The sequence below is a fragment of the Alternaria infectoria genome (assembly GCF_024043175.1).
Source record: "Alternaria infectoria strain BMP 0036 chromosome Unknown scaffold_8, whole genome shotgun sequence".
Lineage (NCBI taxonomy): Eukaryota > Fungi > Ascomycota > Dothideomycetes > Pleosporales > Pleosporaceae > Alternaria > Alternaria infectoria.
This window is the reverse complement of record NW_026250697.1, coordinates 546,044-569,984: the sequence shown is the minus strand read 5'-3', so window position 1 is coordinate 569,984 and position 23,941 is coordinate 546,044. Positions and strand designations below refer to the sequence as shown.

At 51.7% G+C, this 23,941-nt stretch overlaps 7 protein-coding genes across 7 annotated transcripts; 4 read left to right on the top strand and 3 right to left on the bottom strand.

Moving 5' to 3' along the window:
- Nucleotides 1–895: 895 nt before the first annotated feature.
- Nucleotides 896–1,531, bottom strand: J4E92_005619 (uncharacterized protein; the record flags this gene model as incomplete). The annotated part of the gene is made up of 3 exons (XM_051496998.1): nt 896–1,068; nt 1,128–1,359; nt 1,412–1,531. 3 exons carry the CDS (start codon nt 1,529–1,531, stop codon nt 896–898), a joined length of 525 nt encoding a protein of 174 aa, XP_051352658.1.
- Nucleotides 1,532–6,989: 5,458 nt separating this feature from the next.
- J4E92_005618 (uncharacterized protein) lies at nt 6,990–7,622 on the top strand (the record flags this gene model as incomplete). The annotated part of the gene is made up of 3 exons (XM_051496997.1): nt 6,990–7,076; nt 7,127–7,253; nt 7,303–7,622. 3 exons carry the CDS (start codon nt 6,990–6,992, stop codon nt 7,620–7,622), a joined length of 534 nt encoding a protein of 177 aa, XP_051352657.1.
- Nucleotides 7,623–8,479: 857 nt separating this feature from the next.
- On the top strand, nt 8,480–10,538 carry J4E92_005617 (uncharacterized protein; the record flags this gene model as incomplete). Its single annotated transcript, XM_051496996.1, has 6 exons — nt 8,480–8,671; nt 8,741–9,101; nt 9,171–9,792; nt 9,848–10,143; nt 10,191–10,388; nt 10,444–10,538. 6 exons carry the CDS (start codon nt 8,480–8,482, stop codon nt 10,536–10,538), a joined length of 1,764 nt encoding a protein of 587 aa, XP_051352656.1.
- Nucleotides 10,539–12,881: 2,343 nt separating this feature from the next.
- On the bottom strand, nt 12,882–14,211 carry J4E92_005616 (uncharacterized protein; the record flags this gene model as incomplete). The annotated part of the gene is made up of 3 exons (XM_051496995.1): nt 12,882–13,508; nt 13,555–13,869; nt 14,014–14,211. 3 exons carry the CDS (start codon nt 14,209–14,211, stop codon nt 12,882–12,884), a joined length of 1,140 nt encoding a protein of 379 aa, XP_051352655.1.
- Nucleotides 14,212–14,964: 753 nt separating this feature from the next.
- Nucleotides 14,965–16,245, bottom strand: J4E92_005615 (uncharacterized protein; the record flags this gene model as incomplete). The annotated part of the gene is made up of 3 exons (XM_051496994.1): nt 14,965–15,135; nt 15,190–15,944; nt 16,047–16,245. 3 exons carry the CDS (start codon nt 16,243–16,245, stop codon nt 14,965–14,967), a joined length of 1,125 nt encoding a protein of 374 aa, XP_051352654.1.
- A 2,971-nt stretch (nt 16,246–19,216) lies between these two features.
- On the top strand, nt 19,217–21,044 carry J4E92_005614 (uncharacterized protein; the record flags this gene model as incomplete). The annotated part of the gene is made up of 4 exons (XM_051496993.1): nt 19,217–19,492; nt 19,545–20,171; nt 20,225–20,652; nt 20,702–21,044. 4 exons carry the CDS (start codon nt 19,217–19,219, stop codon nt 21,042–21,044), a joined length of 1,674 nt encoding a protein of 557 aa, XP_051352653.1.
- A 432-nt stretch (nt 21,045–21,476) lies between these two features.
- J4E92_005613 (uncharacterized protein) lies at nt 21,477–23,697 on the top strand (the record flags this gene model as incomplete). Its single annotated transcript, XM_051496992.1, has 4 exons — nt 21,477–22,028; nt 22,084–23,426; nt 23,474–23,603; nt 23,653–23,697. The coding sequence occupies 4 exons, from the start codon at nt 21,477–21,479 to the stop codon at nt 23,695–23,697; spliced, it is 2,070 nt and encodes a 689-aa protein (XP_051352652.1).
- Nucleotides 23,698–23,941: the final 244 nt, after the last annotated feature.

The following is a 23,941-nucleotide window of genomic DNA, read 5'->3' as shown; positions in this document are numbered from 1 at the left end:
GCAGTTTTACTAGTCGTAAGAACAGGAAGACGGATATCGGCTGAGTGGATTTGTCTGTGGGCCTAGCTGTGGTTGACTCCGGACCAACACCGATGAGTTGCGGGTTACCCCACAAACGATATGTTGCTTCCCAATGGTGTCGCAACCGAGCAAACCGACTGAGAGGTGGTGAAGTAGCAGGTAGGCGCGGAACGGGCCATTTACGTATGTAAATTAGACAGATTATGTGTGGTATGTTGAGCACCATGGCTTGCGTCCAGAGACTAGTCAGCCCGGGTATCCATATGAAGTGCGTGGAGGATGTGATGGACAGTGAGGCGAAGAGGAGGAAGAAGGGTAGGAAGTAGTATCGATGGGTTTGGCTGTGGCAATGTAAAGCGAGGTGGAATATGAGGATTGATATTGCTAGGTAGATTATGGGGGTGAAGAGGTTGAGAAGCATGGTGGTGTGGTGTGGGCGAGGTTGGTGGAGGAAGGAGCGAAGTCGTTTGGGGCTTTGCCTCTTCTTATCGGCAGAACATCCTCGCAAGCTGACGCGGATAAGGTCAGCATGCCATGAGACGTCACCCAGACGGAAAGAGATTCTCATATGCTAAAGCTGACGACTGTATCTGAGCATGTATCTGGACGTACAGGGACACGTACGTCGCTCTTAATGCATCTCCATCACTTCCACACCATTATCAAGAGTCTTCAGTGTCTAACTGCCTTATGGCATTAGGAAATTTTACATCACCAACTAACGGACGAACATATCTTGGCCAAGATTCTTTTCTACTTCAGCGCATGTACATACAACCAAACGAGTGTGTGATCAACCGAAAGGAAAGCTACAACCGTTCTACCGAGAGCACTTCCAACAAGAGCTTGAGAGAGTGAGATTTGGGCGTCAATTCTAGGTAGGCCTGGCATCAAGCGCATCCTGAATAGCCTGAACGTCCTCGTTGGAAAGACCAGTGAAGGAGATGGAGTCAGTTCCCTGGGGTACAGGGTTTCCAGCGTTGAACTTGCCAGTAATGACAGTGGCCAACGTCATGCACGCAGGGGGAATACCGCTGACGAGAATGACTGTAAGACACGACGTTAGTACACAGACATGTCGCAGTAGTAGGGCAGATCGGACTCACCACCGGGTCCAGTTCCCTCGAAAGTCACGTCAGCTCCCTTGAGCTGATCGGCGCAGTCTTGCCATGCGGTTCCAGTGCCGAATTCCTCATCCTGGCGCTTGGAGACGTAGCTGTGAAGTCCAGCCCAGTTGTCGCGGGCGTGGATGACTTGCGTGCCATCGCGGGCCCTCTTGCCGTTGATCGCAGTCACGACGGTGCCGGCGACGGTGCCAGCTGCGGAAACGGCTGCGCTCTATACCATGTCAGTGTTGTCTACATTCGTGGTTGCGAATGAATGGACCTACGGCAGCGCCAATGCCTGCAGCGGTAGCAGCAGGAATGGCGGCGAGGAAGGGCGCGGGGCAGTGCTGGGCCAATGCCAAAAGGGCAATTGGAGCAATGAGGCTTTTGGCGTTGGAAAACATGTTGATGATGTTGGGTTGAAGAGTTCTTTGCTGGACTTGTTGCCTTGAATGATGAGGAGATGTGCGTGCTGGAAACACAGTTGTACGGTGGACCAGGCAGACTTTATACCTGGCCTGCCTTCCTGGATGTGATATCTCCAAGAGCTCGCCTTCAAGTTATCCGTCAGTTCTGATCGAGAAGCTTACTTGCATGTAAGACAGGTGCTTTGTTTAGTGCAGCAAGTGGGGGCTGTTTAGTCAAAATGCTTCGTCGATGAGGCGATTTGATGATTGCGACCTATCAAAGATGGAACGGATGAGCCTTTGAGACCATCCACCCGTATCCATGACTTTGAGAGATGATCGTCGGACGCCCAAGCCTTGGGCCGTGCAGAATGAGGTGAAACATTCTCGAGATGCCTTTCCGGTGAGGCATTATCCAGACGGGCATCAACTTGCGTGATGTGATTATTTCTTACCATCCTTGGTGGATCTCGCGTAAGAGAATCGTATCATAGTCGTGACGCAGGACTTCCATGGTGATAGCGGCAGTAGGGGAGATGGGACCGAGCTGTATCTCTTTACCAATGTAAGTCTTAACAAGCTACACGGCGGTTGCAGCACTTGCATTTTGTGTGCAAATCACTATGTTTTGCTTGGATACCCATCAGTTGCGCAGCGTCGATGCCTAGGTACCTTCGAGTGGCATCTCGATGCTCGGTTGACAAGCGTCTCATACGTCCAATCGGTGTTGCCGCGAAGTATGTCATCTCATCAGAATAGTATAACCGACTGTCGTTCAGGTAAAGGACCTGTCTTACATGAGTACAGTTCGGCAATTTCCTTGGGTTAGTACGCACAAAAGTAACCCCCTACAAGATCTATGATCATGTATCATCTTACGTTGGAGGTGTCTGATGCGCCCCAACCTACCACTGAACAGGCCATCAAATTTATCCATGGCATCTACATGCGTATACGAGACACACAGACTTGTGCAAATGTTATGGCCAAGACTGAACTGGTACGCTGACATTCGGGCTTGCGGAGAACACAGATACCGAGAAGTGAAGCAAGAGGTGAGCTACTATTGAGCTAGCCGGCAAATATAACAGCAACTACGAGCAACAGTATGAGATATTTTGCCTCAAGGATCTTCTGAAGTGCAATGGAAACCCATCCAAGGTATGGTATGTATCCAACGACCAGGCCCATGACCTCGTCCCTCCTTACAAAGGTCCGTCCATCAGGATACATGGAAACGTCATCGACTTCATTATTGTCACCCTTGGTGACTATGAACTGCCTATGTTACGTTAGATGTGATATCGCTACACCGAAGCTGTGAGAATATTTTTACCCTGGCGAGGGATGATTTTCATCTCCACCAATGTCAGAGACCTTGATCGCCCGATGAACCATCGGCAAAGCTCTGCCAGCAAACCATACGACTGGTATTTCGCCAGCTTGGATGTGGTTGCTCCGATTGGAGAGGAAGAGCAAATCCCCTCTATGAAAAGCGGGTGCCATCGACTCCGAGATGACACATACCATTGGCACTGAAGAAGCGGTAAGAGCCGAAAGCCCTTTCCACACCATCAATGGTGTGCTCAAAGTGGACAAGATGGGTAAGAGGCGCAGCAAGTAGCAGCGTAATCGTCCGCTTTGGGATTGCTTGGCCGTTCGTCGAGAAGATGCTGGCATCTCCATCATCCAATGCCAGCGGTTGATGAGGAAACGGGTTGGCGATCACTTGCTCGAGGATGTGCGTATCAGGATGGAGCTGGAGTTGCATACCAGAATGAAGCGGTGGCAAGAACATGATGTACGAAACGCCCAGAGTTATTGTACTTGCTCATTCCCGAGAAGTGATGAGCACGATAAATCAGGCCGTAGTCTGAGGTGAAATCGCTGACTCATTTCCGTTTCCGGTACCCGCAGGTGGTATGGATATGGCGTAGCTAGAGAATACCATCACCATAATGGAGAAACTAGAACAAGGATTGGATTCAGAATCCCGATTTGGGCGAGACACCGGTGCAGTGGTATTCTCCGTCTCCAGACAAGATCTGCGTTGAAGCACAAATAGGAAAGCGTCTGGGTAAATGCAGCTGGCAGCCGGTCAGCGTGACATGGCTTGCAGCAACATGAAATTTATAATCACCGAGACATTACCCTTGCACTATCCTTGATACCAGACGCATGCCGCGAGTTCAAGTCGTCTGCCGAGGAGGCAACAAGAGGTGTATGTGGATAATTCTGCCCTGGCGGCTTATGCCGAGACCACGTGCTGATGGACAAGCGGTCCAGGCAGCGGTTAAACCCGATCACGATGCTTCGAGGGGTTTCTTGTGTAAGGGATGACATCGCAGATCGCGTATAGCGAGTCACATTGTCTTAGCCAAGAGTTGCTGAGTTGCGCAGTTAGTTCTTATGGTGCATGCGAGTTCCGACCTGCATTCTTCTCATTCTTCACCGAGGGGTTGATGAGGCCTGCCCATCTGTCTTTCGCATTGTTCAGCTTTTGCGACTGTGAATTTTCGCACCCAGCTCACCCCTGAAACCTTTCGAGATCCATTGTTCAGTTGGCAGTCGACATGGCAGCAGTTCTCGAGTTCTGCTCACTTCCTTTCAAGATCTCTGATGCCCCCATCGCGAATGAAGAGACCAGCATCTATGTCAGATGCCACGATCGGTTGTTCTCAAACGTCACCGTTGTGGATGAGAAAGGCCAAGAGCTCTTCGTTGGAGGAGGACCTGGGCCAATGAAGTCGTGGTCATGGCGTCGACAGGTGAAAGACACTTCAGGTGTGCCGATCTTCGACCTACGACATCACGGGTCGGCAATGAAGAACCTCTGGACGGTGGAAAGTCCAGATGGTCAGCGCATAGCGGAGCTGAAACATGTCTCTTCTGGCCGCCGATCGGATCTTGATATGGTCGTTCCCACCGGGAAAGACAAGGAAGACGACGTGGTGCTGCAGGTTCGACAAAAGGACCAGAGCGCAATTACGACTAGGGTATTCTCCAAAGACGTCTGTATCGCCGAACTGCTGTTGCAGGAGTCGAACGATATCTCCAACCTCAGTCAAGTTGACAGAAGCTCTTGGAAGGTTCGGATTGCTGGTGGTGTAGATCCAGCAGTGGTAAGCCATCTATCGATCTTGGACATGGACTGAAGCTAATCAGTGATTCAGATCTTGATCGTAGCTCTATGCCGGGCTGAGATGCATCATGTATGGAGACAGTAGTACCTCATCTGAGAGCATCGTCGCTCGAAGTGTGGAGATCGTGAGGGGCTCGTTGTCGGGAAAGCATCAAACTGGCCATGGCGTTTCGCTTGCGCCAGGGTGTTTGTGAGGCCTTAATGTTCCTTCAGACCCTCGTTTCGCTGCACTGCATGAGATGCAACCACCTACGTAGATAGTGAACGACGGCTTAGCCTAGTCAGTGAAGTCTACCAGCCTGGTCACTCATTTACCAATTCATCGTATTTACTGGAGAGCTCCTTCTTAGTTGACAAGTCGTGTATTTGCAAATTTCGTCGTAGACGTTTGTCGAGCGTTTGTTGGGCGAGGTGAGTCAGATGGATCGGAATCAGGTCTCAGAATGATCGCAGGCGTGCCATTAGTCCTTCCTACTCTTCAATCGCATAACAATGCGACTTGTTGCGATGGACTTTTCCTTCTTGGCCATATATCTACGCGCGATGTCTACGCGCGCAGACCCGACTGGACAGGCGACACACCCATACTCAGAAGACGTTTCGCTGCCAGCCCGAAGATCTCGCGAAGAACAAGGGCGTGATGAAAATGCTGAACAGTCGATAATCGCGCACTTTGGATGAAGGAGGAGTTTAGAAGGGTCTCAGCAGGCGATAAGAAAATGACCTTCGAGGATAAGATGGTCCGAGCATAGCTCCGGTTTTTAGCCCACCTTGAACTAGCAACCCCGGATCTCCAATACAAGCTCGAAGCTGTAGTGGAGTCCACTTGTTCCATTTGAGAATGTGTAAACTACTCTACATCTAGGCGCTGAAGGCTCATAGCATTGCTGATTGACAGCTTCGTGTTCAGAATGGCATGGTTTCGGTTCAAATTCACATTTTCGAAAACACGACCGTGCGCCTTCCTGCCTTCAGTAACCACTCCTCAACCAGCTAAACTCGAACTAGACCGATTTGCTCTCTCCTCGTGGCACAAACACTAAACTGAAGAAGATAATCTGGTCTGCGAACTTTACAACATGCCGACCTCCAATATGTTGTTGGCTGCCATCACTTACTGGCGCCCACCGTCGCCTACTCCTTATCGCTTGAACAGTTTGAAGCGCGCGATCAAGATCCGCACGGCTTACCAACAAAAACCATTCCAGAATGCCAAAAACCGTCAGCTTCGGCATAACGGACATCATCCTGTGAGGTCACCTAACAACAGTTGTTCGCCCTAAGCCAATTGCGCCAGTCGCAATCTTAATCACGATCGTCTTCTATGTATTTCTCCGAAAACTCCGGCCCCTAAGCCTCGCCGAGGCCGGTTTTGATAGCATCAAGAGTCTATAATCTTACTGTTGAGGTCTCTGGCGACATTTAGAATGAGCTGCATTGCACTTGCCATTATCTATCTGCTAAGGCGCCGGGGGTCGAAGTATTGGAGGCAATTATTGTAGACCTCGGGAGGAGGCTGTCGGTGATCAAAGCTCCTACGGCGAACGCTCTGTCCTCTCACTTCCAAAGTTTACTCACGAAGTGTTAACTTGTGGGCTTCCGGTGATGCCCTTACCGTGTTTAAGTTTTTGCGTTTGCAGTCCGCATTAGGTGGCGTGCGGCAACCTACGTGGTACAATGCTCGCCCAAAGTCATACAGTGCTCGGCATTCATATTGTTTGACGAGGGTGATTGAGTTGGTTACCCTAAACTCATCAACGTCCCCAACGGCACTTTCCTGCACCGTCTCAAACCTGACGACGTGCTGGTATCGACTTGGGCTTATTCGGGCCGTGCTCGGGTATGAACAGAACGCGGCGGTCGCTTTCGCGACAATGGAGTGCGCCTTTGGTTCAGATTAGTGCCTGCCCAGGTGGTCTTGAGTCGGGCTGGTACGCCAGTACCAATCAGCAGTCTCTCCAGCAATTGAGCCGATCCCCGGCTTACTTCCGATCTTGGCCCAACACGGATCTAAAACAGGGACGTGCGCACCGGATTTGGGATCAAGCATGCGGATCGGCTTGTCTGTGGAGAAGTCTGCCAATCGGGAAGTCAAATGGTGGAACGAACCGCCAATCAGGTAGGGACCAAGCATGCTTCAGCTGTAAATTGGCAGCCATCGTAGGTCTAGGTCTCTCTCAGGGCGCTGCCACAGGCCGGCGGATACTTCAAAACCATGCTTCCCCTCGCGGATTCCGTCGCGTATCAGTCTAAAGCAAACCTCGTCGTTAATCACACTTCACAGTCGCTTTCAAGTAACCAAACTTTGCCAACATGCGCTTCTCCATTATCGCCGCTGCCGCTGCATTGAGCTCTACAGCTCTGGCCCAAGGTCTTCTTGACCAGATCCCGCAATGTGCTGTGAGTTATTGACCATAACTACCGGCGAACGAAAGCTAACGAAAACGCAGCAAGCCTGCTTCGGTGGCAACTTAGGCAGCTGCGGTGCTACTGACATTGCATGCATTTGCGAGAGCAAGATTATCGACGCTGTGTCTTGCTGTGTGTTCGCTACTTGCTCACAGTCGGATATCGCTGGTATGTCGCTTGCCATTTCGCGTCCCGTGCCAGCTAACAACTATCACAGCGACCACTCAGTTCGGTGTCGAGATTTGCAAACTTCAGAACATCGACGTCAACACCCAACCCTCATGCCCGTCTGGCAGCGCGACAGCATCTGGCAGCGCAACACCGTCTGGTAGCGCGGCCCCGTCTGGCAGCGCGACCCCTTCTGCCGGCAATTCCTCTGTCACACAAGTGTCTGGCACCGCCTCCATGACCCCTTCAGGAAGCGCCTCCGCCACTTCAGCATCAGCGGCTGGCAACACTGGAGCAGCGCCCATCCAGACTGCAGGCGCTGGAGTCGGTCTTGGACTTGCCATGGTCGGACTGCTCGCTGCTTTGTAGGAGAACACTGTTATCACTGTACGCTGTTGGATACTTGCCCAGCGCCCGTTGTTCGAACGGCAGCCCCAGCCATGCACCTGACGCGTCGTGTACCAGACAACTTCCCGACTTGCGCCTCAAGAAAACCTTCTTGCAAACATCGATTGTCCACACCGAAGACATGGCCTGGTTTATTTGTAGTGTATTTCCACAGTTTGGAAACTTCTTTGTTTAATTTCATAATCTATTTCGGCATTTACAACTGTTAGTAGATCTGGAGCATTAGTGCTAAACTGTAATAACAAGTGACTGTGGATGTATCCTCTTTGGAGACATTTAATTGATGTATCCCCTCAAAGGGAGGTGCTATGAAACTACATATATCGATGATACCAGGCTGGAAAGCCTGTACGGCTTGTTTGGCGTGAAACCACCGCAACTCTCTTACTTGAGAACGCGATGGTAATGATTACAATCTTCCAGACGCACACATTGACTGACTCCATCTTTTGTTTGCGACTGCACGACGTGCTGCGGGATAATCCAGCTGATCCGCCTAATCCCGTGCCCGTGCGGCTTATTCTTGAACATTCGAAGTTGAAGCCTTGTCGGCCCCTAGTCGGGACGCGCTCGGCCGCTACTATTTGCCATTAGCTACCTTCCACCGAAGCATGTTCAGCTCCCGCGGCCCATTGGACGATCTCCACACCCCAGATCGTCGACCCTTCAACATCCCCGGCATCCATCACTGTCAGCCTTCATCATCAGTCCTCACTTCCAGCCTACTCCGTTTTTCCCTTACATTTTTTTTTGCGCATGCATTCCACGTAGCTATTGCGACGCTCTACCGCACTCAGCACTCATAAGGTCGTGCGACAATGGGTCTCGGCATCCTCTCTGACCATGCGCTCGAACAGGTCCCTGGGACCGCGCAGGTATTGGAAGGCGAGCAGCGGAGGGAAATCGAAAGAAATGCAGGAACTATCATAGGGAGGTCAGGCTTGAAGTACGACAAAACTGGGACAATACTGCTTGTTCCGCAGCCGAGTGATGATCCGAATGATCCGCTTGTACGTCTTTCAAACGTCCCATTCTGGCACAAAATCTAGGCAAGTGCACATAGTTGACTGATACTCCAGAACTGGTCGCTTCGTCGTCGCGACATCATTCTCCTTCTTCTATCCTCCATATCAGTCATCGCAAGCACCCTCTCTCCCATTCTTGCCGCCAATACTGTCTCCCTCGCCATTTACTTTGGTCACAACCTAACCGACATGGCTCTGTTGACCGGCTACCACCTCTTGGGTGTCGGAGTCGCAGGTTTTCTTTTCGTGCCGTCAGCACGTATCTGGGGAAAACGACATGTGTACATTCTAGGAACTGTGATAGTCGTGGTGAGTTGTGCGTGGGGTGGCGCGATAGGAAACAATTATGCTGGATTTCTATGGGCGAGGGTGTTTCAAGGCGTGGGCCTAGCGCCATTCGAAGCACTCGTCAATGGTGAGTTCAAGCGTGGATATCTTCGAATCCTACTTGAAGCATACACTAACTTTGTATCTCGATTCAAAGCCAGTGTTGGCGATATGTATCACGTCCACGAGCGCGGAGTCCGCATGGCGCTGTCAAACTTCGCCGTCTTCGGAGGCGCGTTCCTTACCCCAGTTTTGGTAGGAGTGATTGCAGATTCAATCGGATATCAGTGGACATTCTATTTTGTCGCCATATTCTCGGGGATCATGCTACCGCTGATCATACTCTTCTGCCCGGAAACGGCGTTCAGGAGGGAAGAGAAATTTGACACCGACACTATGGGGAACTTGCTGGTTAAGGATGGAGAAGAGATGAAAATCCTGGGTAATCGGGGGTCGAGTAGCACATCTGCTGAACACGAAGCAGCTGGAAACACGGATGAAAAGGGAGCAGGAAACTCTGCGGACGAGCAGTCGGTGGGTGATTTGCCACGCAAGGCTACTTTTCTCGAAAGTATGAAGCCGTTCAACGGGCGGAAAACAGATGACCGGTATCTGCACCTCCTTCTGCGGCCGTTCTCGCTGTTCTTGCATCCGGGTATACTATGGGCCTGTCTCATCCAAGGCAGTCTAATCGGTTTCACGGTCCTTATCGGTGTTGTGCTTGCAGCAATTATGCTTGGCCCACCGCTTTGGTTTGGAGAGAAAGAGACAGGATACATGTAAGTTGATACATTCCGTTCATATTTTGCACCTACATGTCCTAACCCCATCAAGGTATACAGGCGCCTTCATCGGTGCACTCCTCGGCTTCGGCCTCACCGGTCTGATTAGCGACTGGTCCGCCAATCTGCTCACGCGTCTCAATAACGGCGTCTACGAACCCGAGTTCCGCATGGTGCTCGTGGTCCCACAACTCATATTAGGTTGTGCTGGTATCTATGGCTTCGGTTGGACCAGCGCAGATACGGCAACGTACGGCTGGTTTTGGCCTGATTTCTTCTTCGCGCTCGTAGTTATGGGTATGGTGTGTGGTGCTGTCGCCAGTGCGCTATACATTGTCGATGCGCATCGTAAGTCTCCGAGACCATTCCATGCTTTGAGATACTGACGTGTATAGGCGGCATGTCCATCGAAGCTTTCACGTGCCTCCTCGTTTTCAAGAACGTATTCTCCTTCGCCCTGACGTTTAAAGGCTTCGACTGGGTCGTTGAAGCTGGACGGCGGAGTGGGGTAGGTGGTGGTGGGGGAATCAAGACCCTGTTTATCGCCGTCGGGAGTGCGCAGGTCGCTGTTTGTGCGTTGACGATTCCGATGTGTAAGTCTCAGAGAGAAGGCGAGATGACGGCAGTGGCTAATCCGTGCTTTTATAGATATCCTCGGCAAGAAGAACCGGAGTTTCTTCCACCGCCACAATGTTTTCTTTGCAGTAACGGATTGGGTGGCGGATAAATTGACATTTTGGTAGGAGGTTGTCAGAAGGCCATTGTTGGAGAGGATCGCTTGGGGTGTATTAATGTCGACTTCGATTCCTGCACTGTCGTTTACTATGTTTGTTTCTAGCTTCTGTTGTTCTTGTCGGATTAGAGTCATCTATCCCTGCCATCGCCGCATTGATCCTGCTTCGGTTACATGAGGTTCTAGTCACACTATAAGCCATGAACAACTCTATTCCTTCACATACGACCATAGGACACTGAGAATTAGGCTTCCCGTCCGCTCAGCCATATACAAGCAGTGTACCGGCGGATTAGTAGTTAGGTGGGTGACCACTAGCGAATCCCCGCTGTTGTATGTTTTTGCTCTTTTTTGCGCCATGGTGGTGGTGATCTTTTTTTTTTGCGCGCGTTCGCCCCACCAGCCTAAGACCCACCACGAAGCTCTCAAGCGCGAACACCACTCACTGCCCACCAAGCTACCGAGATACCAGTTATCGCAATGAGGATTTCTAAAGCATAGCTTTTCTTAGGAGCAGTGGTTTCCTCGGCCTTGTGGGACGTAGCATCTTGTCGGTGTGCACTTTGTCGATGTTGAGGAGCCCGTCGTTTCTTTTTGTGAGAGAATGCAGGCTTTGGAAGAAGAAGATGATCGCGTTGTTGTCGCCCTGAAGTGGGTTGTTCTCTGTCTTTTGCGTTCGAGCCTGAGGGGGCAGTTCGCGAGGGAATCTTACTTGTGTTCACTGGGGAAGAGATATTCGGTGACGCTGGTTCGCCAGGCTGTTCGACTGGAGTGGCCGTCTCTATGGGTTGTTCTTTTCTAGCTTTGAACTTTTGCCACCTGCGCTCTTCGGCTTCGTTCCAATGACCACCTAGGAGCGTTGGCGCACCATCATTCTTCTAGAACACGTATGGACCGAGCGTAGATCCATCTGGTGCACAGCGTACTTTGGGTGCCCACTTTGGGTGCTCGGCGTCAAGATAGGCGACATCCTTGCCCTGGCGGTCTTTGATAGTGCCTAGAGATTTCGGGTTGTCACTACCAAACGCAAGGGTGTAACCATCTGTGGAGAGAGGCTGCCCAAAAAAGTTGTAGATAGCTGCAGGCGCGTGCAAGACTTCGTGGAGGAGGATGGTTTCGTGCGAGGATGCACCTGAAGCATCGGGCGAGCTTATTGTCGGAATCTCGACGCTTCCCATTCCCAGCACGGGACAGGGTATGGGAAACATGTCCGCATAGACTACCACTTCTGATTTGAAGGGCGTGTACGTTTTGAACCATGCTCGGTGTGTTGCGACGCTGTTAAACCGGTAATCAACAACTGATGCTTTCGTGCCAGCTCTGGTACACTTACTGTACGTTTGAATTAAGCACAACGACCCAGTCGGGGCATGGGAGTCTGTTGGTATCCGGATTCATCTCGTAGTCAGACTGATAGACCTAGCTCTTCACACAAGTGTTTCTGATGAACGGGGCTGGATGAGATGTGGCTTAATGATGAGTATCCTCCTCAATGTGATGGTGGGAGTGGAGATTGTTCTCTTGCGACCCCAAGATTGTTTGCTGCGCGCGATTGTCCCTGGGGCCATGCGCCGTTTTAACCAGAAGTAGCCACGCTAAACTCATAGTAGACAGCTACCCCGCCACCCCACCTCCCGCCAGGGCCGCACCTGCCGAAACTACTGCAACATTCCGAATTCCTAGAAAAACAGCACACAGTGTCTTCCAGTAAAGGCTCAGTCCAGGCTACGCGTTAAACGATCACAAGAAGTTCCACGCGCCCCCTGCAATGCGCCCCGAGCCTACAGACTGAAACTAGTCTATAGGCGCCCTGGGCGTGCTTCACGCGCCGACTGAACATGCGACCCATGAATCTTGACAAGATCAAAGCGAGCTCTTTTCGCGCCGAGCACAGCTTTTGCCACCCCGGTGACGTTCGTCAATTGTCCTGAGCTTCAATGAATAATGATTGCATCGCGTTGCGTCCGCTCAGCAGAGCTGAGCAGTGCATTGGTTGCTGATCAATGACTGACGAACTCCAGCTGTTGTATGCTTTTGGCTTCATTTTCGCTCATGGAGTGAACATCTTTTCCCCCCAGACCACACCAATATCCCACGATCCACTACTGGTCCCACTCAGAACGATGGCGAACTGTGCACCAAAAGCCCCGACGTGGTGGTATTCCCTCACGGGATGTTCATGTCCTTCAATCGTGCCTCTGCCCAAGCTCCAAGTTCGCCGAAGAACTTTTCAGACTCACCACCATGCCAGTCGCGCAACGCAAACCACAGATAGCGCACATCTTTTCCCGCTTTGATCGCGAATTCGAAATCTGGCGCATGCGTGTACAACTCCTGTTCATTGTACCAGGTGTTAGCGCACCGTCATGGTAAGCAGGATTCGGTTCAGACGAACCGTGATGTAATGTCGCGACCAGGTGGCATATGCTTCAAGTTCTGCAGCCGTCGGTGATCCAGGTATCCTAGTGACAGCCGGCTCAGCATGCTCGTTCGTGATCAGATCCACAGGACCAGCCGCGACAAGTGGGTCAGCTAGTAGAGCTGGAACGATGCATGCTGTCTCCCAATCATATAGCGACGTCACTCCGGGCTTACGGTCGTCGTCTGTGATGATCGAAGTATTGTGTATCCCAAAGTCACCGTGCTCAAGCACTAACCTGTACAAGATCTCGGAGTTCTCTTGCGGCAGTAGATGTGGTATCGCTCTGAGGAGAGACTGCTTCGCTGCTAGTGCAACAGGTCCCACAGTTTCTTCATCATCTTCCCATCCAATCATGTCACCTTCGTTCTTGATTGTTGCTTCAACCTTTGACTCCATTACGTGTATCCAGAATTCGCGAGTAGGCGCTACGGGTAAGGTGAAAGCGTGTGGTTTGAAGTCAAAGATGCGGCTATGCAGGTACTTGGCTGCAAAGTCAGAGGGTGGGCAATAGTTGAAGAGAGCGGCACGCATGCGTGCAAGCTGATCAAGGAGAACAATCTGAGAGCTTTTAGTATATCTCAACGCCTCGAATAATGACTCATACCTTTGCCTCAGCATCGAGCCCTTTCCACACATTGTTTGTGCCGTCTGATCGTTCGAACACAAAGATGCGTCGACCCGAGAGATCTGCTGGTATCTGGACTTTAGGACTCGGTTTGAGGACCGGTGCACGGTGATAGAGCAGACGAGATGCGCGGACTTCTGCTTCGTTCCGCAACAGATCATATGTGGCGGCTTCGAATTTAACTTCAGCGACCTGCCGCTCGACGACAAAGCCATCAAAATCCGGCATATTGACGTCGCCGCGAGCTAGACGAACTACCAAGTCCGGTCCATCGCGAACCTGAAGGTGAAATCCCTAAGCACAAATCAGTAAACTGTGATTGGTAAGCGAGCTGAGTTAGAATGACATTGAGTTCCGATATCGTCTCCGCCGAGCCTATCGCGTTGGGCCGCATGGCTAGATCAGCTGACCCTAGAATAGCCATGATAATGCACGTACATAGTTGTTGGAGCCTTTATCGATAGTCGGGATATCTGTTACTTCAACTTGGAGCTTCTCTTCAATCTCATCAATGAGCAACTGGACGTTCCACACGTCTCTGAAGGGACTAGCATTGTCCCGCACCAGTGTCAGAATCTGTTTGCCCTCGTACTCTTCTCCATTCGATCCAACGGGCCATTCGTCGCGCCAGCCCATGCTTTCTTAAAGTTCGATATGACTTCGCGCTTCCTTGGTGTGGTTGATATTCGTGAGATAGGTGGAAGGTGAGTGATCAGTTTGGCATTACTCGATGCCGATTTGTGTTTGCCTTCACTCGCTAATCGTTACACAAAGGCGTCTAGACAGCGAACGCCCCGTGCGTTGCATGATGCAAGGGTACGCCATATAACAGCAATGGATATGAAAAGACATTTGGACACTACTCATACCGAGCCTCATCCGTCCCGCTTCCTACTCTGTTGAGAAGCAGAGGTCAAAGACCGTTGAGCAAAGTCGTGATGTTTGGAGTAATCTGTTGTGTCGTGAGTACACGAGACCGACAGAGCAAGATAGCGCCTAGAGGATGCGTTTCGCGCTCTGAGGTTTCGCAACCTTCGGGTGCGCACACGCGTGGGAGACGCGCCAGTAGAAAAATGGGTCTTGTGACGTCATGTCGACGCGTTGTCGGTGCGTGGAGTTTTGGCAAGTGCAACGCGCACCCTGAATTTCCACCACGCAGCGCCATAACAGCAACAACTCTGAAGGAGCAACGCATTTAGTTTATTAGTTACGAAGTAAGCAACTCATTCCAATGATATAGGTAGTGTATCCATGAATAACATGATCAAACTAAAGAGTGGCACGAGGGAATGGCACGCGCTTGCCGAACCCTACACTTTCAAAATTGGAGAAATACATCAACGAAAGGAAGCGCAACCGAGAAAACACTCGCGAGCCAAATTGACTTCATCACAAATAACCCGCCCAAGATTGCGCTGCCGAAGCTGCGCTCGCTGCAGCAATCCCTCCGGCGACATCGCCCTTTGAGCTACCCAAACCAATCTCGAAGCTATCATAACCACAGCTGGTGGGCGCGCCAGCTTCAGAACCGTCTAAGCCAGGGACGATCTGCCAGTACAACTACAATGTACGTCAGTATGCGTTTCATCAGATATTCACAGCTGTTATGCTTACCCAAGGAACTCCAGCATCATTGAACACTTGAACCTGCGTATCGAAAGAGTCCTGGTAGTCGACCGAGACGCCCCACTCTTCCATCATGATGTTCTTGCCTGCAGCCCTCGCTCCGCTCAAGACCTCCCTATCGCCGGTGATGTAGTACGCCCAGTCAGACGCCTTGCTCATGTATCCGTGCATGCTGATGATGTCGATGGCATCGCACTGCATAGCCTTCTCCAGCGTATTGAACTCGTGGTTACAGCAGTAGTGAGAGCCGCCGACACCGCCTGTGGCAACCTTGATGTTGGAGGATCCAAGAGCACTGCGCAGTGCTCCAGCACGGCCACACAGCCAGTCGTCCGGGTCGTTGGCGTTCAACAGGTCGATTTGCCCAATCAGCGGCTCGTTCTGTAGGTCGAAAGCCATGATGACCTCTTCCATATCTTTCCAGGCTTTGCCAAAGTTTGGTGACTGGTAGTTTAGCATCTCGCTGAGTCTGTTGTCGTAGTCGGCTTTGGCGTTGGATGAAGAGTAGAAGGTAGGTGCGTCGCCATACTTCTGACAGTATGCATCGCACCCTGCGCTACCGCCCAGTGTATTGGCGTTGTGGGGAGATATGATTGCCTTCATACCGTTGTCGTGCAGTAGTTTGAGAGTGTCGTCGAGCTTATCTAGAACGGTGGTATCGTACACACCAACCGTCGCTTCGAAAGCTGGCACGTCATTCTCGATAGTACTGCCCTTCAAGCACCCTGTAGCAACGTTCGTCGCTGCACAACGATTGTCAGTACTGCAGATATCCCCTCAAGTCCACTGCTAAGAGGATGCAGAATTATTCCAAAGGTGTTCATAACTGTTCAAATGCTACTTACCCCACAGCCTCAGGACCTTGGCGCCCCATCCAGCAAGAGTTTCAACATACTCCTTCTGCTCGGATGCAGAAAGGGCATGAAGAAAGTACTCATTACTTCCTGCGAATGAAGTTGAAGCTTGCCTGCGAGTTGGTACCAAACCGTTGACTACCGTTGTCGATAGCCCCAGCAAGGAAGTGATAGCCATAAGGCTGCGCATCGTGAAAGTTGGTGGTGCGTAGATGTATACGATTTATAAACAGATGTGGGTAGTAATTGGTGAGTAATTTAGTCTTTGCATGCCAAAGACTATATATGCCATGGTGGCCATCCAGGTCAACCTTGCGAGGGGCCGAATACAGTTGAATGCGCCTGTGTTGATGGTTTGGAGACATATGGGGCCAGCCTTGCCAGCCACGTTCGCCGTGGCATCACCTCAAATTACCAGCTAATTTTATCGCATCGAAAGTTTACGGGTGAGCTAGCCTTGATTGTGGTGGCTGTCTGTGACAGCTGCGGGAGTGTACCCACGGACGCTGTGCATGCAGCTGGGCCGCCCCAAAGGCCGCCCCTATTGGCCCGATCGAAACTCTAGAGATAAATGGCGACGCACCCGCCGGATTCAGTCAATGGCAGGCACCGAAGAGAACGCCATGTTCTCACCCGTCACTATCAGACCCCGATCATTTCTCGTTCGGCGTCGTTGCTGCTGCACAATTCTTCAGCCTTGCCGGTGTGTTGAGGTGAAAGTCTATTTATGCGTACGTGGGCGTCCAATCAGAGTTCAGCCGTCTCGGGTTCAAGTATGTGCATACACATGCCCGTGCTATCACATCAAGACATCCATTTCCAGCGAAGGAAGGCTGGGGTAATTTGCGACATGTGCGAAAACGCCCTGCGTACAAGATACGCCGGTCCGCTGCCAACCCAGCTTTCTCCACAACTCTTCCCTTAGCCTTCCCGCTGTGAAAAAAGAAGGCTTGTATCGATTTATCTCCCCAATAAGATACGCTAGCATACACCAAGATGTTTGGCAGCCGAGGCTTTCCCGCTCTTGCTTTTCTCCTAGCCCTGGTCAGCGTAGCAGGCGCTAGTGGTCCTACGAGTATCTTCATTGATCAGATTGAAGAATACAAGCTCCTCGCAACATGTGCCGAGCTCGAGTTGTCGACTATCGTGCGTAACATGAAATGGGGGTGTGGGGATGGCGGCTCATACCAGTCGTTTACTTGCTGTAAGTTGACATTATGAAACAAAGCTTGCGTCTGCGACATGCGCTGACCTCGTAATTTCCGTCTCATAGTCTGTTACGAGAGCTCTGCCAAGTTCTCCAGCATGATTGGAGCTCATGTCATGACCCAGTGTCCAGATGACCCTTCGCAAAACACGACGGCGCTGGAGGTATTTAGCAGCTACTGTGATATCGGCGGATCTAAGTTGGCTGAAATTTCCGGTGAGTAGTCCCTTGTTCTGAGGTGAGAAAGCGACGAGCTGACATGGCGATAGCGGCTACAACATCGGTGCCAGCAACAACGTCATCGCCATCATCATCTTCAGCGTCTCCAGCATCGACGCTACAATCGGCTTTCTCAACTCCCACCTCGACAACACCTATCTCATCACTTGAGCCCACTACGTCACCTGAGTCGACGCCTGCTCCCAAGAATACCTCTCGGAAAGTCGCGATAGCCACAGGTATCACTGTTCCGGTAGTCGTCCTAGCTTCAGCCTTCGCGGCCTTCTTCTTGTTCCGCCGCTACAGGAATACGCATAGTAAACCTGAGCTGTATGAAGCCGACGGTTCTTCCTTGGACGCATCAAGGGGTGGCACATGTCATGAGGTGAGTGAGAAAGGGCAAATTCCCGCAGAACTGGCAGATCACGATCGCCACGATCCTCACGAGTTGGATGCTCAAAGCGATAGTAAGGTTTGATGAAACGCGTCTTTAGTGGATGCAGTCTTGTGGAACTCCAGTTAGAAAGTTGGCATGGTCTCGAGTAAAGATCGCTTGAACGATTTGCTATGTTCCGCGTTAGTGCAACAGTATGGCAACAGTATGGGAGTCTCTTAGCGAAAATTAGAAGAACGCATCGTCAAGCTGCGCCCATGCTTCGTGACTAGTACAACTCTTCCAAAACTTTGCCCAAAGATCGATGTACGAAGTCAGTAAATGGCTCGCAACATTTCGTACACGAATATACCTATGTGAGAAGGTACCAGAAGTTTGTTTGTCCGTTGAGGAGGATATCAGGTGAGTTTCCTTTCATCCAGTCCTATAAACAGTCCGGGTGGCTTCAGGAAGCCGTGTATGTGTCCAAATTCGATCGTTGTAAGATGCGGTTCCGCAGATATCCTTCGGACCGGGCGGTAACATCTAGATGCACTGCATTTGCGCATGTTGAGACACCCAAATTTCCATGCACCACTGAAACGGCTAGGCGACGATCCGATCGTCGGGTTTAGTTGGTCCCATGTGATGCGGATGAGTGCATACTAAGCACGCTTGAAGCTTGCGACTCTGAACACGAGTCATTGACTCTGTACGTGTTCGCATGGTGAATACTACCACTTGGATGCGACTTGAAGTCGAAAGCGATTCCAATGCAGCTCCACGAATGAAAGAACCATGATGCGGCCACTTTTAGAGTAGAATCCTGACAACTCCAATATTTGTTCTGTTCGAATTACCAAAATCGGCAAGCCGGCGTTCCCTTCGGCATCATGTTCGCCTTGACAGAACGGTGTTATGCGGGGTACCGGGGTAGCTGTATCTACCCCGCAAACTAGACATTCGGAGAGCAACCGTATCGATCGCCTGTGCGTGGCGTTGCCGCGGAGTGTTTCCGCATTCAGACACATCCAGTACCAGGCCTTAACACGCGACATCTCCGTTGATTCCCTTAGGGCGTCCGGTCGGATGGGATACTAGAGGAGATCGACATGGTCTCGAAACGTTACTGGAGTGTGGCAGCGTCCACAGGCGAAACGCAATTCGCCCTGGTTATCGGGCGCGAGACGGTGGCAGGATCGCGAATAGCGCGGCGGTCATGCAGGATCCGCCCAGGAGGGGTATGTCGTACGTTGACGTATATATAGAGACTGTATCGCCCACGATGTGTCTATCCAAAGGATCGACAGTGACTTTCCAGACTCACAACCTCCTCTTCATTCAAGAAACACTCCTCCCACAATGGTCCACTTCCGGACAGACATCGGTGCGACGAACGAAGCGGCGGATCCGAATAACGAGAACTATGCAAAAGAGCTCGAGACCGATGTTGTGATTGTAGGCGCCGGTTTCGGTGGCGTCTACCTGATGCACAAACTCCGCCAGCAGGGCTTCAAGTGCAAAATTATGGAGGCTGGTTCCAACATTGGTGGTATCTGGCACTGGAACTGCTATCCCGGAGCTCGGGTCGACTCCCAGGTCCCCATCTATGAATACAGTATGCCTGAGATTTGGAAGGTATGTGACAATCTTGTCGTATCGCTGTACGATGACTGACATTGGCGGATAGGACTGGAATTGGTCCTGCAGATACCCCGGTACGGAAGAGCTCCAGCAGTATTTCGACCACGTCGAGCGAAAGCTGGATATCAAGAAAGATTGCGCATTCAACACCAGGGTTGTCGAGGCTCAGTTCGACAAACCCTCGTCGAGATGGGTCGTGAAGACCGAAGATGGCCGGACAGCGCGCTGCAAATATTTCCTTTTGGCTCTGGGCTTCGCGGCGAAGCGTCATTTCCCCGACTGGCCAGGAATGGACAAGTTCGAGGGCGAGATCCATCACAGCTCATTCTGGCCAGCATCTGGAGTAGACGTCAAGGGCAAACGTGTTGCCGTCATTGGCACTGGGTCGACAGGTGTTCAGATCGCCCAGGAGACATCGAAGACGGCCGCCAGTATAACCCAATTTGTTCGCACGCCCAACCTTTGCCTCCCGATGCAACAGAAAGCTCTCACGAAGGAGGAGCAGGACAGACGGAAGCAGGGCGAGTACCAGGAAATCTTCAAGAAAAGATTGACAACGTTTGCTGGCTTCCAGTACGACTACATCGAGAAGAACACATTCGACGACTCACCCGAGGAGCGCGAGGCATTCTACGAGAAGATGTGGGAGAACGGTGGTTTCGAGTTCTGGCTGGTAAGCGATAGATGTGAAGCCCTTACATCAGCAGACACTTACTGTGATCGCAGGCAAACTACAAGGATCTGTTGTTCGACAACAAAGCCAACCGCGAAGCCTACAACTTCTGGGCGAAGAAGACGCGAGCCCGGATAACGGATCCTGAGAAGCGTGAAATTCTTGCGCCTCTGGAGCCACCGCATGCCTTTGGTACCAAGCGACCGAGTCTGGAGCAGAACTATTACGAGATGCTCGATAAGCCCGAGAACAAGGTCATCGACGTGAACAAGAACCCGATCAAGGAGGTTACTGAAAAGGGTATTGTGCTGGCTGACGGTACTCTACACGAGTTCGACGTCATCGCCCTTGCAACCGGCTTCGATTCAGTAACAGGTGGTATGAAGAACATGGGACTGAAGGATGTCGACGGTGTTGAGCTGTCAGAAAAGTGGAAGAACGGTACCTACTCGTACCTGGGTATGAGCCTGAGTGGTTTCCCGTAAGTTCTCAAGTGCTTCCAACTACTGCAGATACTGACTGGACTGCAGCAACTGCTTCTTCCTCTACGGTGCTCAGGGACCGACGGCGTTTTCCAACGGACCCACGTGCGTTGAGGTTCAGGGAGACTGGATCGTCGATGCCATGGTCAAGCTTCGAGAGCAAGGCATCAACTACTGTGATGCCACACACGAAGCAGAGAAGGAGTGGCGGGAGAAGATCACCGAGCTCTCGGACAAGACACTGTTCCCGCAGACCAAGTCATGGTACATGGGTGACAACGTGCCGGGCAAACTCCGAGAGCAGTTGAACTTCGCCGGCGGGTTCCCACTGTACAGCGAAATGACGCGAAGTGCACTGGACAAGGGCTTCGAGGGCTTCATTACTGCGTAGATATCCACTGGCGAAGGAAGGGGCCGTTTAGCCTGTTGTAATTAATTGTATATCAATCATCTGCTTTCAACAACTGTCCCGATTCCGTCGTGTGCGTCAGGTACTGCGGTGAAGGCAGGAAGTAGCCTCAACTAGTGCGACATGCCATCAATGTACTGATCGGGACTGCACGTGCAGGAAAGGAGCAAAACTTTGGAAATGGACCGCATGGCTCTGGCGTGGGGGATATGCGATGTGACGGGCGAGGTGGGAGGAGAGGGGCAGCGTGGCGTGGGTGGCCGCGGAGGAGCCCGCGGGCAGCAGATCAGAGATGGCCTGATCGGCGTCACATGGAATTTACGCCGACCGACGTCACGACGGGCGCCAGGTCAAGCAGCGCACTGCTACCTGCCTTATGGAAGCCGCACGCGCATCTGCCCACCACCCGGTACCATGAGGACGGCGTTCCTTTTTGGTCGCCAATGCTGTCGCCCAGGCCTGCCCAAACTCGCAACCCGCGCCTTCACGCGTCCATTCACCGCCGCCTCCCGCTTCCGCCGACAATTTGCGACTCCAAACTTCAAAGGCCGAACGATACTATGGTCCGGTGCAGCTGCCGGAGCTGCGGGCGGCGCGATACTCAGTCCACTTGCCTTCGTCGACGTCGCCAATGACAAATCCGGCCATGGAGAGAAGACGCATGAGGAAGCCATGCTCGAGGCGTCGCGGAAGGAGCTCGACGAGCAGGTGCCCCACGCGCTGAGGCACTCTACAAAGTATAGGCGAGGCATATATTTCTTCGTCGAGGACTACATAATCGAGCCCATAGCCACCGGATTCCGCTTCCTCCACCTCATCATCATCTTCGTGCCGGTCATCGTGACAATACCTGCGATATGGCTTGGTTCACGACAGCCGGATAGAGACAACGAGCGGAGTGGCACATTATGGTGGTATGGCTTCTTGGTTGGCTCTATGGAGAGGGCTGGTGCCGCCTTCATCAAGGTGCGTGCCGTCACGTTAGACTCAGAAGATATCAAGTAGACTGACTCTATGATAGCTCGGACAATGGGCTGCCTCCCGAACAGATGTCTTTCCAACCGAGATGTGTTCAATCATGTCGACCCTCCACTCCAACGCCCCGGCGCACACATTACAAGTCACGAAGCGAACGATCGAGGCGGCTTTTGACGGACAGAGCTTTGACGACATCTTCGAGGAGTTCGACGAGAAGCCATTGGGTGTTGGCGCAATAGCACAGGTATACAAGGCGAAGCTGAAGCCGCACCTTGCGACTCTGGAAGACAACAGCATCGACCGAGAGGAACTCAATCTGGCGCGGCGGATCAAGAAGAATGTCGATGTGACGCTCAAGAGCTCACCCTCGAGGGTACCATCTAGCCATGTTGCCATCAAGGTTCTGCACCCCAACATTGAGAAGATCGTCCGGAGAGACTTGCGCATCATGGGCTTCTTCGCGGCTGTCATCAACGCTATACCCACGATGGAGTGGCTGTCGTTTCCCGACGAGGTGGAACAATTTGGCGAGATGATGAGGCTGCAACTGGATCTGCGCATCGAAGCCGCGAATCTCACGCTCTTCCGACGTAACTTCAAGGACCGGACGACAGCCTGGTTCCCGTACCCTTACACTGACTACACCACGCGTAATGTCCTTATCGAGGAGTTCGCCCAAGGCATCCCCATGGAAGACTTTCTACAAAATGGAGGCGGAGTGTTCCAAAAGGACATTGCAGACGAAGGATTAGATGCGTTCCTCACCATGCTCCTCATCGACAATTTCATCCACGCCGACCTACACCCGGGAAATATCATGGTTCGTTTCTACAAGCCTGAGCAGTTGGACGTCTCAATATTCGCCAAGAAGGAGGACCGGACGACCGGCCCCAAAGAGTCGCTTGATGTTACTGAAGAGGTACTCGAGCGTCTGCGACCACACAAGAAGAACCCGAAGCAGTGGAAAGCGAAGTTGCAGGAGATTGACAACGAGGGTTATCGACCACAGCTCATTTTCATCGACACAGGTCTTGTAACGGAGCTCAATGCGAAGAACCGCGCCAACTTCCTTGATCTCTTCAAGGCTGTCGCCGAGTTTGATGGTTACAAAGCAGGTCATCTCATGGTTGAGAGGTGCAGACAACCAGACGCAGTACTTGACGGGGAAGTTTTTGCTTTACGCATGCAACATCTGGTGCTCGGAGTCAAGAGCCGTACTTTTGCTCTCGGCAACATCAAGATTGGAGACATTCTCAACGAGGTTCTTTCCATGGTACGAACACATCATGTTCGCCTTGAAGGCGACTTTGTCAATGTCGTTCTTAGCATCCTCCTCTTGGAAGGTATCGGAAGGAGTTTGAACCCTAACTTGGATCTCTTCGCCGGGTAAGTGATATTACAACGTGCATCTAGCCATCTGCTAACGTAACCAGTGCTCTACCAATACTGCGACAACTTGGTGCACAAAGTGGCTCGTCGATGATTCGTGGAGGCGACTTTTCGATGCTCAAGGTTTGGGTTGGTCTTGAGGCGCGCAGCTTCTTGCAGGCCTCCATTGATACGGTATGCAACATGACACATGTGTTGCGCTGCATCACTAACAATATCTTAGGTCGAGCGATACGTCAAATCCGATCAACTATCACCCAATGTATAATAGGAAGACGGGCGGTTGTCTATTACGTGGGATTCCCTTCGTTGTTAATACTTCCACACGTGTGTTAGCAGTTGTGACTGGCTGGGATGAAGGGCGAAGGCTGTGCTTGGAACTGCGAAGCAGCGGTACAGTGCATTGTCGTCTGAAGGTATTGATCTATAATGCGCAGACACGGCGGAAGCTCTGAATCTGTAGACAGCTTTGTTTTTTGTTTGGCTTGCCGTGAAGGGTACGCGTAAGGGCG